At 44.9% G+C, this 18,874-nt stretch overlaps 1 protein-coding gene across 8 annotated transcripts in view; it reads right to left on the minus strand.

Annotated features, from left to right (window-relative positions):
- plecb (plectin b) overlaps window positions 1-18,240 on the minus strand; it is a 93,788-nt gene extending 75,548 nt beyond the window's left edge. For all 8 annotated transcript variants that reach the window (XM_046313362.1, XM_046313359.1, XM_046313358.1 and 5 more), the window contains exon 1: window positions 15,495-18,240. In XM_046313362.1, the coding sequence (XP_046169318.1) occupies window positions 15,495-18,225 (2,731 nt within the window). In that variant the 5' untranslated portion in view covers window positions 18,226-18,240. The remainder of the gene's footprint in view (window positions 1-15,494) is intronic.
- Between the last annotated feature and the right edge of the window lie 634 nt (window positions 18,241-18,874).

Genomic DNA, 18,874 nt, shown 5'->3' on the forward strand with positions numbered 1-18,874 from the left:
TAACTTGACTGGACTTTATGTAAACTGGAAACCATATATCCTGAGGCCGCATTTATTGTAGCTGGGGATTTTAACAAAGCCATTTTGAGGAAAATGCTGCCGAAGTTCTATCAACATACTGACAGCGTACTCACGCTGCTAAAACACTTGACCACTGCTCCAACTTCCGGGATGATTACAAGGCCTTCCTCTGCCCTCCCTTCGGCAAATCTGATCACGACTCCATTTTGCTCCTCCCTTCCTATATGCAGAAACTCAAACAGAACTATTCAACGCTGGTCTTACCAATCGGAATCCACATTTCAAGATTTTTTTGATTACACGGACTGGGATATGCTCCGGGTAGCCTCAGAGAAAAACATTGACGAATACACTGATACGATGACTGAGTTTATCAGGAAGTGTATAGCAGATGTTGTACCCACTGTGGCTATTAAAACCTACCCTAACCAGAAATCATGGATACGTGGCAGCATTCGCGCAAACTGAAAGCGCAAAGAATCGCATTTAACTATGGCATTCCCTCCATAAGTCAATCAAACAGGAAAAACGTTAGTAGAGAGACAAAGTGGAGTTGCAATTCAATGGCTCAGACACGAGACGTATGTGGCAGGATCTACAGACAATCACGGACTACAAAGGGAAAACCACCCACGTCGGAGACACTGACATCTTGTTTCCGAACAAGCTTAATACCTTCATCGCCCGATTTGAGGATAACACAGTGCAACCGACACGGCCCACTGTTTAAGCGTGTTAACCCTCGCAAGGCTGCTGGCTCAGAGCATGCGCAGATCAACCTGCTGGAGTGTTTATGGACATATTCAATCTCTCCCTATCCCAGTCTGCTGTCCCCAATTGCTTCAAGATGTCCACCATTGTTCCTGTACCCAAGAAAGCAAAGGTAACTGAACAAAATGACTGTCACCTCGTAGCACTCAACTTCTGTCATCATGAAGTGCTTTGAGAAACTAGTCAAGGACCTCCACCTTACCTGACACCCTAGACCCACTTCAATTTGCCTACCGCCCCAATAGATCCACAGACTATGCAATCGCCATCGCACTGCACTAGCCCATCTGGACAAAAGGAATACATATGTAAGAATTATGTTCATTGACTATAGCTCAGCATTCAACACCATAGTACCCTTCAAGCTCATCATTAAGCTTGAGGTACTGGGTCTCAACCCCGCCCTGTGCAACTGGGTCCTGGACATCCGAACGGGCCGCCCACAGGTGGTGAAGGTAGGAAACAACACCTCCACTTCGCTGATCCTCAACACTGGGGCCCCACAAGGGTGCGCGCTCAGCCCCCTCCTGTACTCCCTTTTCACCAATGACTGCGTGGCCACGCACGCCTCCAACTCAATCATCAAGTATGCAGTGACAACAGTAGTAGGCCTGATTACCAACAATGACAAAACAGCCTACAGAGAGGAGGTGAGAGCCCTGGGTGTGTGGTGACAGGAAATTAACCTCTCACTCAATGTCAACAAAACAAAAGGAGCTGATCATGGAAAAAGCAGAGGGAGCACCCCGTATCCACATCGACGGGACCGCAGTGGAGTTGGTGGAAAGCTTCAAGTTCCTCGGCATACACATCACTGACAAACTGAAATGGTCCACTCACACAGACAGTGTGGTGATGAACAGCACCTCTTCAAACTCAGGAGGATGAAGAAAGGTGGCTTGGCACCTAAAACCCTCAAACTTTTACAGACGCACAATTGATGGCAACCTGTCATGCTGTATCATCGCCTGGTAGGCAACTGCACCACCCACTACCGCAGGGCTCTCCAGAGGGTGCCCAACGCATAAATGGCAAACTACCTGCTCTCCAGGACACCTACAGAACTTGATGTCACAGGAAGGCCAAAAAAAATAATCACGGACAACAACCAACCGTTCACTCTGCTATCATCCAGAAGGCAAGGTCAGTACAGGTGCATCAAAGCTGGGACCGAGAGACTGAAAAACAGCTTCTATCTCAAGGTCATCAGACTGTTAAATAGCCATCACTAGCATATTAGAGGCTGCTGCCCTATATACATAGACTTGAAATAACTGGCCACTTTAATAATGGAACACTAGTCACTTTAATAATGTTTACATATTTTGCATTACTCATCTGTATTATACTCTATTCTACTGCATCTTAGTCTATGCCGCTCTGATGTTACTCGTCCCAAAATGTATATATTCTTAATTCCATTCCTTTACTTTAGATTTCTGTGTATTGTGTCTATTGTTGTGAAAATGTTAGATATTACTGCCCTGTTGGAGCTAGAGACAAGCATTTCACTACATACCACAATAACCTCTGCTAAACACATGTTTGCGACCAATAACATTTGATTTGATTGGAATATCTTTGTTGTATTTGCAACCTCTATATCTATCTACATGAGAAAGGATTGCCATAAGCCTGGATTAAACTGTAAACCACCTGTAAAACATGTTCTGCCTGAGAACTAGACGGATGAAGTCAGTATGTACCAATTATGCAAAACACTTCCAACACTTTCAACCGTCTGGTAAACACCCTCTCAAAACTAACCAGCCTCTGAATATCACACACCTACTAGATACACACGATGCATAATAGGTGTAGAAAGAACAACAGTTTAAATATTTGCATGACCCCCGAAGGAACGATTTGCTAGCTATGGTTGCCTGGGGCGATGGTAAACAAACACAAATGGAAAGGTTAAAGTTCAGAGAGAACGAAAGGTGATGCACCTTGTACGTGAAAGAGGGAGTTTTAATGGTTTTACTTAGCCACGCCCACTTACAATGACACTGACCCTGTATATAGCTTCCACTCTTATTTTTTATTTCTCATGTTTTCTTTACTATACAGTATATATATATATATATATATATATATATATATATATATATATATATATATATATATATATATATATATATATATATATATATATATATATATATATATGCCCAACCTGCAAGCTCCACCTAACAGGGCAGCAATCAACAAAAAAATATCACAACCATATTTGTTCAGATTTTTTATTATTGGTTGTGATATTTTTATGTTGATTAATGCACTGTTGGGTTGAGCTTGCAGTTTGGGAATTTCACTGTACTTTAAACTTTAACTTTAAAATTAAACTTGAACTAGGTCAGGTCAGCAAATTATAGCCTCTTCCCGTTCCAGTGGGATCATATTCATTACCTGTTTCAGTCCGTTTGGTGCCAAATGAATGTGACCCAGTACAACAGAGCCAAACTACCTATCCAATACAGAAGCAGGGGAATTGGCCACTGTATAATATACCTGCTATTATAAACTGGGTGGTTTGAGCCATGAATTCTGATTGGCTGAAAGCCATGGTATATCAGACAGTATACCACAGGTATGACAAAATGTTCAGTTTTACGTTGGTAACCAGTTAAATAGCAATACGCCTCCTCTTGGGTTTGTGATATATAGCCAATATACCGTGGGTAAAGGTATGTGATCCTCACTACTCTCATCATCACTCTGTATATTAAGGATGGGATCCACCTAAGAAGCCATTGTGTGGGGTTGGGGGACCAGATACCCTTGATACCACCTGGTCACTGTCACTGCACAGGAAGAGCATCAATCACCAAGAGTACCCACATGTACTTAACCCTTTTACTGACTCTGATGAGACTTCCTCCCGCTGCATTCCCCCAGCTACTTAACCCCTTTACTTCCTCCTGCTGCATTCCCCCAGCTACTTAACCCCTTTACTTCCTCCCGCTGCATTCCCCCAGCTACTTAACCCTTTTACTTCCTCCTGCTGCATTTCCCCAGCTACTTAACTATTTTACTTCCTCCTGCTGCATTCCCCGCAGCTACTTAACTATTTTACTTCCCCCAGCTACTTAACCCTTTTACTTCCTCCTGCTGCATTCCCCGCAGCTACTTAACTATTTTACTTCCTCCCGCTGCATTCCCCCAGCTACTTAACCCTTTTACTTCCTCCCGCTGCATTCCCCCAGCTACTTAACTCTTGATGATGCTTCTCTGCTGTGTTCCACTTGCTGTGTGTGTGTGTGTGTGTGTGTGTGTGTGTGTGTGTGTGTGTGTGTGTGTGTGTGTGTGTGTGTGTGTGTGTGTGTGTGTGTGTGTGTGTGTGTGTGTGTGTGTGTGTGTGTGTGTGTGTGTGTGTGTGTGTGCGTGTGCGTGTGCGTTCACAACATACACGACATAGTGGATGTTATTCTACCTAGATGCCAGGTCATGATATTATTGTGGATCGGTTTTTCTCTGTAGGAGCCAAACATTGATGCTCTTCCTGTTCAGTGACAATCACTTAGTGGAGCCCCCAGCTACGAATACCTTTACCAACTCTGAAAGGTTAACAGAACATTATCATTTTGGTTGTAGTGGATGTTATTCTAGCTAATTACTGGGTCATATTCTAGCAGCCTGACATGTAAACAACAGTTAGCCTACCCATGTGTGGGGTTACACAGAACCCTTCGTGCGTTTAACCTACCGTCTGTGTCATTCCACATGACATTACCCATCACAGATCTGATGTTGATTCAGGCTAGCACCTTGAAGACATCAAAGTGTTCCTGTTGAATGGCTGGCCCTATGGATTTCTACATCTCTCTGTAACTCTGTCTGTCCGCAGGGTGGGGACATCCCTTCCCTGTCTCCAACCTGACAGGTGCATTTAACCATGACCCTAGTAACAGTGATTAATCCCACCTAAAAGGATACAAGGCAAATTTCAACTCTCACAGGTGGGCACACACACACCAGCCCGACACCGACGCAGACAGCCTTATACATGACTGAAACAGGTTTGGGAGCTTACACATTGTTCACATCTGACAGGCCCTCATCAACTACCTTACAACAATAAGCATAGCTAAGTCTCGCTGGGGTGGAGGTGGGGTGGTCAGGAGGAGCGCCTCAAGCTTTCTCAGTGGTGTGACTTGTCAAGAACTACCTTACAACAATAAGCATAGCTAAGTCTCGCTGGGGTGGAGGTGGGGTGGTCAGGAGGAGCGCCTCAAGCTTTCTCAGTGGTGTGACTTGTCAAGATGGCTCTGGTGGGTCTAACGGATCACAGGAAAACCTGCACCACGAGACAAGGTGATGGGCTTCCCATGTTACCATGCACTTACTGTGTAATGAGAGCTAAGCCCTTTGCTGCTGCAGTAAGGTCACTTCAATCACGTACCGGGTGCTGACGTGCTATCAGCACGGAAAGACCCCGCAACCTTCACGGCTTGCCACGGGTTATGCCCTCCGACCACAGAGGTCCGACCAATAAAGGTGAAGCTGGTGTAAGCATGCAGGACGAAATTAGCATGTTGTAAGCCGATTCAATCACATCAAATCAATGTTGGAAGTACTGGAAGGCACTTATGACCCTCATATTAATTTCAATCATAATCTAACGGATAAACGGCCTGTTCTGTGCTAACGCCAAGATGAAAATGTGATTATAATATAATATTGTAAATACTGTAGCTGCTATTTATTCAGAGAGGCTTGGTAGATTGCCTCCCCAATGCCTCTCTTACCACATGCCACGACTGCTAACATGGCTAGGATAGTAGTCAGCATTTAGAGGGTTAACTTCCAACACAAGAGGGCTGAGGAGAGTAAAGCAAAAACGAGAGAGAGACAGAGTTACTGTAGGAAGAGAGAGGGCTGGTGAGAGAGAGAAGTAGAGGAAAAAGGAGACCTACTGAATGGTACAGCCGGCTACTCTATGACTTTGACTCTCCTTTACTTAAGGTTAGTGTGTCTTCTTAGTGGGAGACTACGACTGAAAAGCCCTTTCCCCTTTTCTCCCCATCTCCTGAAGTTCTCTTACCTTGCCTCTTCAGTCTCGTCAATCGCCAGACTGCGATCAGGGTCACTATGTGCCCCAAAACCACCAGGGCAGGGTACATGGGTCCTGGGGGGCTCGCCACAGCCAGCAATAGGACAGAGATAAGCCCAGGACAACTTTGGCAGCACTGACAGACAGGTGGTAGGGCATGGAGTGGGAGGGGAGTGGGGCCGTGTGGGTGTGCCAGAGGAGAAGAGAAGGTGGGAGTGTGGTTTAAAAAATAATGACAGGCAGTCCTGGCCAACACAGTGAACCCCTAGCTTTCTCTCACTCGCTGCGACGCCCTCAACACTTCTTCTGTCCCTCATCTAGGCTTCTCTCTGTTTACAACACACTCTCTCTTTCTCTTTTCTTCCTCTCTCTACATTCTGAACGTATGTTCCTATAATGTATGTGTCTGTTCTGTAATAACCAGCGCACTCTGTGTGTTTACAGTGTCTGCTTTCACTGCAAATGGCTGTCCAAGCTATAGTGGATCTAGTCACACTGGGCATTTAACTAGACTGTTCATTAAACATACAGACACACACACACGCAGTCAAAAAAAGCAAGATAGACTTCAAATGAATGAACAGTTTTTAAAAAACTACCACTGTAAAATGATGTCAAAATCCTATTGTCCCTCTTGAAACAATCTGATAATATGGTTATAATTTAAGTAAACGTTAACAGTAGGTGGACGTTTACATTGAGAGTATTGTGTTCTTACCACGTTGAATTGAACCCCCTCTCTCACTGATTCCATCCTAGAGTATCAATGTTAATTTTGTTCCCCTTTTCTCTCTCTCACTGCAGCCGAATCACTCCCATATGTTCCCCAATGAATGCCCCCCCCCCCTCTTTTCCAACCTCTACACATACAGTACATCGTAGTTCAACTGAACAAGGATTTAGTTCTACAATATTTCGCAAGGAAGTAGGTGATGCAAATCCCTTTGTTAGGTTAATTACAGCGGGACTGGCTGGTCTGGAAGCGTTATCTAAGTAGGTCCTCTCACGGAGCGATCCCAAAAGGAGAAAGCCCAGCCCGATTGGAAGAATGGTAATCACAAGTAAGGCCAGTCATCCCAGGGTAAAGGTCTCTCTGTGATTTCAACATCTAACAACGGCATGTTTACCATACTAGCCCATCAATCACGCCTTCACACACGCCCCATGTACAGTATCACCTCCATCTGGCAAAAAAAATGTCCTTCGAGAATAAGAGTGAACTAAGCGCAGACAATTTAAATAGTCATCAAATAATCCTGCCTTCTAAATCTCTACGAAAGAAACAGATAGACCACCAGTTAACTTGCTTACATACAACAACAACAATCCCAAATGGCCTGGCGACACTGGTGGCTTGAGCAAGGCTTGTGCAAGACACGAAAATAGATAGCCCAAACAGACACAGAGGAGTTTCAAATGGAGCAACACTATCCTTCTAGCCAGTCACAACACTCTTTTTCTGGACTCACGTCTGTCCAACTCAGAGGACCAGACAGTCCCCTTCGGGTGGCTTCTGTTGTCCTTTTTTTTAAACAGTCAGCAGACATGATTCACAATTCAAGTCTGCTATATTGCCAACAGGTTTAAATATGGAATAAAATCCGTACTTTGGTAGCTGAAGGTTGCGGTTAAGCGGCCGTGAGTGTGTGCTTGTGTGTGTGGTGAATGTGCGTCTGTGTGTAATACGGATGTGCATTCCCCCTCTCAGCAACACAACAACATTTCACACACCGCGTTTGCCAAAAACACACAGTAGGACAGCCGACAGAGAGACAGATGGACATCGACCCCAACAACAGTCACCCCAGTCGGTTGACCTACCAGGTATGATCTTCATCTATGTTCTCAGGAAAAGAGAGAGGAAGAGGAAGTAGGAGGAACAGAGAGAGCCGAATCAGGGAAATGAGGGGAAAGAGGAGGACTCCTGTTTGTTTGCTCCCCGCTGTCCGTTTCTCCACCTTCTTAATTTTGACAGCCCCGTGCCTGCTGCTAGGATTTGTCAGCCTGTTCTCTAGTGGCCTCACAATTAGAAGGGGGGCAAGGGGGAACCGACAGGGGGGGGGGGCGTGGAGGGGGAGGCAAGGGGCGGTAATGAAGCTTACTGTTGGGCTATAAATACCAGACAGGGACAGATGATCACACCATCACAGTTTAGAGGCTGATGGAACCACCCTGGCGGCCATTTGTTTTTGCTGCAGTAGCCACTACGCCAGGCTACTTCCCTTCTCAGATGAGATCTTTATTCGGTGAGATTATGTCACAGGTTTCAGCCAGGCCAGGAAAGAGACCTGACCCATTTAAGAGGAATCTGATGACGTATACAGTTTGCCTGAGCACATACTGTACCTACATACACGAAGTAAGTCCTTCAGCTAATACTGTCATCAAATAGCCTACTATATAGCCATAATCTAATACCACTACGGTCAGTTGAGCTTTCTGTCAAAAGCCTATCATCTATGTGGCATGAAGACACAAGTGAAGAATCAGCAGGTGAAGCAGGACAAGTGGTTCTCAATTAAGCACCGTGTCAATTACAATGTACTCTAACATAAACCTGATTTCTCATATCCAGAACTGGAACTAATCTGGCTCAGGCTGGCTTGGTGGTCTTCTTTGAAATGTCAAACTTAACTTGACCTAATCTCCAAGCCTCTCGAACTAATGATCCACTGTTGCTTTGGGGACCCCTGCAATGTATAACGTTAGCTAAATATAGCATTTCTTTTAAATTGGTGGCTATGTATCTAGGTGTGCTTGTGGCATTGTGAATTACAGTACTGACAATGTATGTTCCATTCGCAACAATACCATACCTACTTTCTGAGACCGTTTTTCTTTGGTCCCCTATGTTTGAGGATGAAATAGGCCTTTCTAAACTCAGTATTATGCGTTCAACGTTAACTAGGCTTAGTCATTTGGAGCTCTATGAAACTGAGAATCAGTTACAGAGATTGAAGATTTCAATATTTTGTCTGCTAGGAACTGATGTTCTTATAGGATTATCTATGGCCCATACACAGTTCCTAGTAAGATTGACATGGAATATTTCCACCAAATGAACCAATAAAGAGGTGCAGTCATTTCTGTAACAGAGCTATACTACGACACCCCTTGGAGGCTCAGAGTAGTCCATAGACATGACTTTGTAAGGATCTGGGTGTAGATGGTGCAGAGGAGTCAGGCGCAGGACAGCAGAGATGAGTAACACAAGGAACTTTACTCAGAATGACAAAATACATGAAGTAGCACCAAGCCCACAAGCATCAGACCGAACTTACAATAAACAAACATGAACAAAACCATGGGGAAAACAGAGGGTTAAATAATGAACACACAACCGGGGAATTGAAACCAGGCGTGTAAAACAAGACAAAACAAATGGAAAATGAAAAGTGGATCGGCGATGGCTAGAAGGCCGGTGACGTCGACCGTCAAACACCGCCCGAACAAGGAGAGGGACTGACTTCCTGTTGGAATTTCTATATGTCAACAGATAGATAGTTCACCCTATAGTTCACCCTTGTGGTATCCATACACACATCACTCACATTTCTGGAGTGATGAAAAGTGCCGGAAAAGTGCCTAAAAAGGCTTTGAACATTGAAGAACTGAGAAATAGTGCCATATTTATCTCCCTTAAACATTTTTTAATTACATTTGTTCTACAGGATTTTTTTTTCTTTATATTTGTTATGGTCAGTCTTTCTGTTGAAAAAAAGTTTTTTTTTCAACAGAAAGACTGGCCATAACAAATACAAGAACAAAGTCCAAGAAAGGCACAACATTGAAAAACACATAATTGTTCCATTTAACTGACCATAAGTCCACGTCCATTTCCGACCAAGCCATAAAGGGGCCCCATATATATATATATATATATATATATATATATATATATATATATATATATATATATATATATATATATATATATATATATATATGTTCTATACATATGTATATGTACATGTACATGTTATATATATCTAGTGGAGAAAGCTCAGCTAATTCTCTCTAAACCATAGAGTCCCTCTCTGCTCTAGTTAATGTTCCATCTCGACTTGGAGAACGTCAGGCGGGTAGCTGCTGAAAAACATACTGTTACAATTCGGGAGGTTTGTGTTGAAAGTCAGATGTTTCTGAGACCGTTGAAAGAGTAGAGAAGCCCTATAGTATTTTGTATATGGGTGGGTGTTGTGGGAGGTGGCTTTGTATGTGTGAGCGTGCATGTGTGCATGTGTGTACACGTCACAAAATCAACATTGACTTTTTAGAATCCATTCCCTTCCCTCCTCTCAACACCCAGGGGAGGATCGTCATACCTGAGCCACATACAGTGCCTTCGGAGATTATTCATACCCCTTCACTTACAGTATTTAACATGTGTGTTGTGTTACAGCCTGAATTCAACATTGATTTCTCACCCATCTACACACAACACCACATAATGACAAAGTGAAAAGATGTTTGTATATATTTTAGAAAATATATTGAAGATGAAATACAGACATATCTTATTTACATACGTATTCACACTCCTGAGTCAATACATGTTAGACTCACGTTTGGCAGTGATTACAACTGTGAGTCTTTCTGGGTAAGTCTCTAAGAGCTTTGCACACCTGGATTGTACAATATTTGCACATTATTATTATTTTTAGATCTTCAAGCTCTGTCAAGTTGGTTGATGACCATTGCTAGACAGCCATTTTCATGTCTTGCCATAGATTTTCAAGCCGATTTAAGTCAAAACTGAGACTACGCCACTCAAAAACATTCAATGCTGTCTTGGTAAGCAACTCCAGTGTAGATTTGGCCTTGTGTTTTAGGTTAATGTCCTGATGAAAGGTGAATGTGTCTCCCAGTGTCTATTGGAAAGCAGAATGTACCAGGTTTTCTTCTAGGATTTTGCCTGTGGTTAGCTCTATTCCATTTGTCATTATCCTAAAAACTCCATATTCCTTGCCGATGACAAGCATAACCATAACATGATGCAGCCACCATCCATGCTTGAAAATATGAAGAGTGGTACTCCGTGATATGTTGTGTTGGATTTTCCCCAAACATAACGCTTGATATTCAGGGGAAAAAGTTCAATTCTTTGCCACATTTTTTGCAGTTTTACTTTAGTGCCTTATTGCGAACAGTATGCATGTTTTGGAATAGTGCTATTCTGTGCAGGTTTTCTTCTGTAATTTAGGTTAGTATTATGGAGTAACTACAATGTTGTTGATCCAATCTCAGTTTCCCATCACAGCCATTAAACTCTAACTGTTTTAAAGTCACCATTGTCCTCATGGTAAAATCCCTGAGTGGTTTCCTTCCTCTCCGACAACTGAGTTAGGAAGACGTCTGTACCTTTGTAGTGACTGGGTGTATTGATCCACCATCCAAAGTGTTATTAATAACTTCACCATGCTCAAAGGGATATTCAGTGTCTGCATTTTATTTTTACCCATCAACCAATAGGTGCCCTTCTTCGCGAGACATTAGAAAAACTATCTGGTCTTTGTGGTTGAATCTGTGTTTAAAATCCACTGCTCGACTGAGGGACCTTAGAGATAATTGTATGTGTGGGGTACAAAGACGAGGTAGTCCTTCAAAAATCATGTTAAACATGCAACTTACAACGTGATTTGCGAAGCACATTTTTACTCCTAAACTTATTTAGGCTTGCCATAGCAAAGGGATTGAATACTCATTGACTCAAGACATTCCAGGTTTTCATTTTGGATTAATTTGTAAACATTTCTAAAAACATAATTCCACATTGACATTATGGGGTATTATGTGTAGGCCAGTGACACATCATCTTATTTTAAATTCAGGCTGTAACACAACACAATTTAGAAAAAGTCAAGGGGTGTGAATACTCCCTGAAGGCACTGTAGCTTCTAATTATGTTGTTGCCCAAGGACCAAAATCCAATATGTACCATGGGAAATACCTAACATCAGCTCATCTTGGCCTACTACTCATTATAGGAACATATGCTATTGATTTGTGTGTTTGTTCCATAGTTTAGACTACAGTGAGTTAACTGTTATGTGGAGGCAGTAGATGTCCCAGTCACTCTGACATGAGCCAGCCAGGCTGCACTCATTACATTGTATTACAAACTATAATTAACGCTGGTTGTTCCAGCAGCCTTTTTCCTCCATGTGAGCCAGCTCTGCTTCAACTGGCAACCCCCTCTGCCTGCCTACGCTGGGAGACAATACCCTGCAGGCTCCTGTGCGAGGACTATGTTACACAACCTCGATATACTGCAGCGATACACTATACTATTATCTACATTGTTTTGTTGTTTGATACACGTTCCTGCAAATGGATCAGACCCGTGTGACGTCAAGCATGTGACAGCAAATCAGAGAGATAAGATAAGTACATATCTCTCATTTCATCTCGTTATTTCAGAAATATGGAGCGACGCGTGTTTGCCTCATCAGCCGGCCTGTAAACACACAGGTGCCGTCCCAGCCCAGGAGACATGCCTGGCGGTGTCAGTGGAAAGACATAGGAGCAGCCGAGCTACCCAACCTTGTTTTGAGCACAACAGCAAAGCCCAGATTCACAGGCTTACGCTGTACTCAATATGCGCATAGCTGCGATGTCACACCGCGGGCTACTGATAGCGTGACGGCTAACAGTGCTCGACCCCCATGTTTTTTCACTCACGGAAGGTTAGGCTCACACACTCACATACGCCACACCACAATCGTGAGCCATTTAGTATGAGAAGGGACAGAGGAGAATCCTGAGAGTTGCTGGTAATGTCATATATTACACAAATATCTGGGAATGCCGTGAACCAAAGTAGAGAGAAGCCTAGCAGAACAACATGGCCTGTCAGAAATATGAGTTGGGGTCGGGGTAATGGCCTGTTGTGTCCCACGTGTGGGCAGATTTTTGAATGGCGCCAGCAGGCAGCCCCACTTATCGAAAACACTGCAGCTTTTGTTTGAACATGCAGTGCTATTCATTCATCACACACGATTGCAAATGTCACAGACACAGAGTAAGTGTTTTCCTGGGATTTCCCAGATCAAGAGTCACTGTCGGCTTGGCCTGATGTATAAAGAGCGTTAAAGTGACAAGATCTAAAGATCCCTGTTTTGATTTCCACACATGAACGGATTCTATTGATCTGTGTGTTGTTCCATAGTTTAGACTACAGTGAGTTAACTGTTTTAATGGAGGCAGTAGATCTCCCATTCACTCTGAGCCAGCTCCCGAGTGGCGCAGCGGTCTAAGGCACAGACCCTGGTTCGATTCCAGGCTGTATCATAACCGGCCGTGATTGGGAGTCCCAATGGGCGGTGCAACATTTAGCCCAGCGTCGCCCGGGTCAGGCCGTCATTGTGAATAAGAATTTGTTCTTAACTGGCTTGCCTTTTTAAATCAGAACAGCCACATTGACAGAAGTCTAAGAAAGGGTTGAATGAGTCCTGAGAGTCTCAGACAGTGTTACAGTATCAGGATAAAAGTAGGTGCAGTGTATCTGAGGGTATTACTAAATCCGAGAGCGATATAATTACATTGCATACCATGAATACTAGATGCTCTAGGATCTTCAGATATGAAGAGACACCCTCGTACCAATGTGGTGTCTGCTAAACATCTCCATTTGAAGTCATTATCACTGCCAGATGTATTCCTTCACATAGATACTGTTTCTAACGTATCTTACGGTATGATTGATAAAACTACATGATTGGTCACATGACATGCATTCAAAAATTCATTTAAAAAAATTCCCCATAGAAAGACACTACGCTTTTACAGTGGTATTTCTGGGGTAATGAGCACATATACACATGGCTATTATGGATCATCCACTGTAGGTGGCAGCAGTGAGTTAGCAAACATTGGTGTTATCTGCGGTTAGGAAGGCACTCTGAAGCATGATGGGCTTCCCTGCCAGATCAGTTATACAGTCTTTTTTATCCCATGACATTCACATAAAGACCAAGACCATTTCACACTGGAATGGAAAATGGAATGTAATGCCCTAACATACAGTATAACAATATGCCACTGGACATTTTGAAGAAGATTTTGCTTCCAGATTTGTTATTCGATCCATATCCCAAACGCTCTAAACGCTGTTGACTAGGTGATCTGTTCACACACACTAACTTTAAATTGCTGAAAGTGGAGTCATTCCCCTGATGACAAACACAGCTTGACCACTGCCTGTCATGTGAGCAACGCAGCTAATTCACTCGAGACCTGCAGAAAGCAGTGTGACGTGCAGCACCGAGGAAACACACCCAGAATAGTACGGCTATGGTATGAGCAAACTATTCCAATTTCCTGTCCGTTCTGTCGCTCACACAACAGCACAGACAACGCCCATGTGTACTGCTCTCTCACCACTCTGTGCAAGGGTTATATTCTACAGTATATACGCATCAACACCCACGTAATACATCTCAAAACCCACAATCCATACATCTCAAAACCAAATTGTCACCAACGTGCATCTTGCTTTAATAACAACAAACAACAGCAGAGAAACAGAGATTTAAACCTCTAGTTCAGTCAAAGCCAACAACATGGGATAGCATTAGCAACATTTTTACGCACATTCCAGCAATTTCCGTGAGCCAATGTGGGGTGGAGAGCTGGGAGCTGCAAGCAGGTATGATAACATACTGTTCACAAGCCCCATATCGCTAGCCTGTTGTTCGATAACGCACACAAAGGCACACTATTATCACACCCGAGAGGGGAAACCAGGAACCAGAGACCACCGTTCAAAATTCAAAGTGCCAAGAACACAACCTTCCTGACAACAACAAAAAAAAAACAGAGAAGAGCGAGAGAGAGATTCTCAAAAGCACCACACCCCCTTCTCTCATTCATTCTCTTCCTCACTTTATAGCGCAGGTCATCTCCACAGAGAAAAGACAAGAGGGGAGTAAGCTAGGCGTTGCACATAGCCACACCACAGGGATTACTGCAGGTCTGAATCATTTCTGGCAGGGAGACAGTGAGTGTGCATTGCTTAAGTCCAAACTCAAGGTCAGGTGGCTCTGCTGTTTGTACGGCAAAAATACACGTTTCAACATGCATTGTATGCTACAATATGCTGTTATGCATGAACATCTATCACATTTTTGACTTTGTGGTGTGTATAGGATTGAGTTATCTTCCTTGCCAGTGAAACAGATAGGATATGAATATACATTAGGGTGTGAACTACTATAGAGGCATGCGCTCTCATAGATAAATCACAGCTTCATGCTAGTTGGTTTGTACTCATTCATCATCTCACTGAAACTATTCTTAAAGTGCAACCGGTTTTATAATTGAATATAAATCAAAACACTGAAACTAAGGCCCGGGACTATAATACAGATTTTTGCTGACCAAACTAATACCATCGTTTGAACTTCAAAGGATATACTCTGAAGGGAAAGATGCATAAACCAACAAGTATAATAACCTAAACACTGTTTATACCACTATGCAACTAGAACATAATAGCACATGGTAAAAGACATGGTAGTGCCATCACCACAACGCCCACCTAAGATTCCCACAGTACATACAAGGGGGGGAAACCTCAGCAACAGTGACATCACACAATAAACACACAGGACAGGAAGTAAATAGGGGGAAACAAGAAATTCTTGCAAACCTTCTATGAAGTTGGGGAAGGTCTTCTCCTCTGGTACGTCCAGAGAGTGGTCCCAGTCATCGTCGGAGATGGTGCTCTGGGCGGACTCGACCACCGCTCCCCCGGCCAGGAGAGCCCGTTCGATGGCCAGTGCGTGCAGGACATCAAAGTCCAGTTCTTGCCCTGCTTTCTCAGGTACAACAGCAGGAGGAACCTCTCCTCCAGCCACTGCCTGCGGGCTATTTATGTGCTGCACCTCAATCACCTCCTCCACCACTACTATCTTCTTCCTCATGTTGGCCTCGTCTACAGGCTGGTCACTGGTGTCCTCCAGGTGAGGCTGTGCTGGCCGAGGGGCTGTGGCTGCAGTGGTAGCAGGGGTCTGTGGGGGTTCCTTGTCCTTCTCCAAGGCCTTGGGAGGAACAGATAGACTTTTCTTCTTCTCCTCCTCTGTGCTCTGTGCTGCTGCTAGAGCGGCTGAGTGTTGTGCAACAACTCTGGGAAGCTCCCCCTGCTCAGTGTGGAGGCTGGCCCGTGCCTCGGCTCTGGCTGACGCTGTCTCTCGGGCTGCAACGGGTGTTTCCCTCGCAGAGGAGGTTTTTGGTTTCGGGTCCTCCCGTTTGATTTTTTCAGCAGAGAGATGTGCAGGCTCCGCCTCCCCTTTGTCTAAAGCAGGGGACCCAGCCTGCACAGCTGCTACCACGCTGGTTTCCTCAGACCACATTCTTTCCGGAGTCATCTTTGGACAGCAGTCCATTACTTTTGCCCCGGGGGTGTTTGGGAGGTCACCCTTGACGGTGGCCCTGGTCAGCGGCACCTCTGTTGCTGATAACGTTTCAGCTGCAGGTGGGGATAATGGTTTTGTGGTTTCAAGGTCTGGGGAAGAAACCTGCTTTTTCTTTTTAGCTTTTTTTGCCTTTGATGAATCAACCACAGTTGTTTCTATAGGGGCTTTAGCCTCCGGCACTATGGCAGGTTGAGGTGTTTGCAGTGGCAGTGTAAAAGTCATCTCCACAGGTTTGAGGGCTTCCTGTGTCATCTCCATCTTTATGGTCTTCGGCACTGTCACCATTTTCACTTTAGTGACACTCATCTTTGACCTGTGGGATATTTTTCCAGATGAGCCTGAGGTCACTTTATTGGTTGTCTCAGTCTTCTCCTGCACTTGGACAGTGATTGGAGGCTCAGCTGGAGGGGCTGCAACGGGATGGGGTGCATCTTGTAATACTACAGATTTCGTGTTGCTCTGTTCCACTACTGGTTTGGAGGTCTGACGATCAGCCTCATTTGATTTTTGAACCTCAGCCTTAGTTTCTCTTCGAACCTCAGCCTTAGTTTCTTTCTTGGATTCTGGTCCCTTGGGCTTTATTGACGATGTCATAGCTGGTGGGGGTTTGGCAGGCTCCTGTGTCTCTTCCTCTGGGGTCTTCAGTCCTTTTTCTGGGGACACCTTTGTGACAGGTGGTTCAGCAATCACAGCCTTCGCTGTTGCTCTTTTCTTCTTTGATTTGGAGCCATCTTCAATCATCACTTTCTTAGTTTCGATAACCTTCTCAATAACAACACCGTCATTGCCATTGACCACTGGTAAGTGAGCGGTGATGTCAACTTTGAATGATTTGGTGGGTTCGGCTGAGAGCTGCGGGGTCTCTTGGGGGACAGTCATTTCTGATGCTTTCTTGGGTTCTGGAATTACCTTCACTTCTGTTTTTTTCTCCTCCTTAACCTTTTTAGTAGGGGGCAGGGGTGCTGGGATGGCTGGCTTACTGGGGAAAGGTTCAGCAGAGACTTTGGGGGTCTCCTCAGGGACGGTCGCTGCTGCAGCTTTCTTGGGCTTCTCTTCACCCGCTTCATTGAAAGAGGATTCAGCTGAGACCTTCACTGCTGCAGCCCCAGCTACTGCAGCACTAGTCATTGCAGTAACAGCTAATGGGAGGGCTGTTTTGGAGGAGGCTGACTTGATGCTGACCTGTGATTCATGTGTTGAAGTAGAATTTTTCTGAACCGGAAACACCTGGGGCCTTTCTGCATGGACCTTAGTGATGATCTTCTCCTGGGGGGACATCACTGCTTTTCTGCTACTAGCCTCAGTGGTCTGAGAGAAGGTAACCGTGGATGCCCTCTTCCCCTGGCTTTCCTCCATCATTGAAGCCTCAGTGTGGAAGCCCTGTGCCTTCCTCAGGGGAGGCTGGGCCTGGGCCTCAGATACCCATGGTGCTCTTGGTCTGACCGGCTCAGTGGCCATGGGGCGACCTCTGAACCTTGGCGTTCGGTCTGAGGGGCCTTCCTCCTCAGCTGCGTCCAGCCTCCTGTGTCGGTAGACCTGGCGCTCAGCCATCGCCTCCTGACTCTCTTCCCTGCCAGGTTTGGGGACATAAGATGTGGGGCCGTCCACTGACTGGACCCCACGCGCTGCCCTTTGGGCAACGGCCAAGGTGGCTGTTGGACGGCGAACCCTTTGTAGGGAAGAGGGGACGATCTCAGCAGGCAGACGGAGGTAGTCGCGCAGGTAAACAATGCCCTCGTTGGTCAGGTACCAATAGAAGTGCCTCCAGGCGAACGTCTCCCTCAAGTAGCCCCTGGACTTGAGGGAGGCCATGGCGCGGATCACCTGCAGGTTTCCCACGCTGGGGATCTCTGGGTGCTTGGTCTGGGGCCGCTTGTCCTTCTTGGCCACCATGACTCCATCGCGAAACAGGAGCTCGTAGATGACCCTCAAGTCCACCAAGGGCATCACCATTCCGGCCACCATTGTTGCTCTGTGTGTGTGTGTGTGTGTGTGTGTGTGTATTTGTGTGTGAGTGTGTGTGCGTGGGTTTGTCCCTTCAAAGTACGACTAACAAAGCTGGAGTCACTCCGCCAAGGGAGAATGAATTTCAGGATGACCTCACTTCTCAGTCTGTGAAAGGGTCCAGTGGCTAAAACCGTGTGCCAAGTGCTTTTCAATCCAATCACAAAAAGTATGAATAAATCCTCTTATTCTCTCTTATTGCTTCTTCACTCTCTTCTTGTTGTCTTTGAGCGCGTGAGGAAACAGAGGAAACTTAAAGAAAACTCCAAAACCGAAGTCAAAAGAGTACTGTTCCACGCTTTAGTCAGACTTGCTTGGAAGTGAACAGACTCCGGTCTGACGCATGTAGCGGCAGTGTCAGAAGAGAGAGAGAGAGTGTGTGTGTGTGTGTGTGTGTTCGAGAGAAAGAGAGAGAGAGGCACACTGCTCCAAACGGCTCCTCCTACCTTCTCTCTACAGTTGAGGAAAAGTTGGCATGGGAAAAAAAAACTTCAGAATAAACAAACTTAAACAACGGCAGAATGCCGAAAATGACTGACGAGCGGGTGAATAAACGTGCGCAATCGAGAATAGACTAGGATATGCGAGTGAAAGAAAGAAAAGTCAAATG

This window comes from Oncorhynchus gorbuscha, linkage group LG19 (genome assembly GCF_021184085.1).
Source record: "Oncorhynchus gorbuscha isolate QuinsamMale2020 ecotype Even-year linkage group LG19, OgorEven_v1.0, whole genome shotgun sequence".
In the NCBI taxonomy this organism is placed as follows: domain Eukaryota; kingdom Metazoa; phylum Chordata; class Actinopteri; order Salmoniformes; family Salmonidae; genus Oncorhynchus; species Oncorhynchus gorbuscha.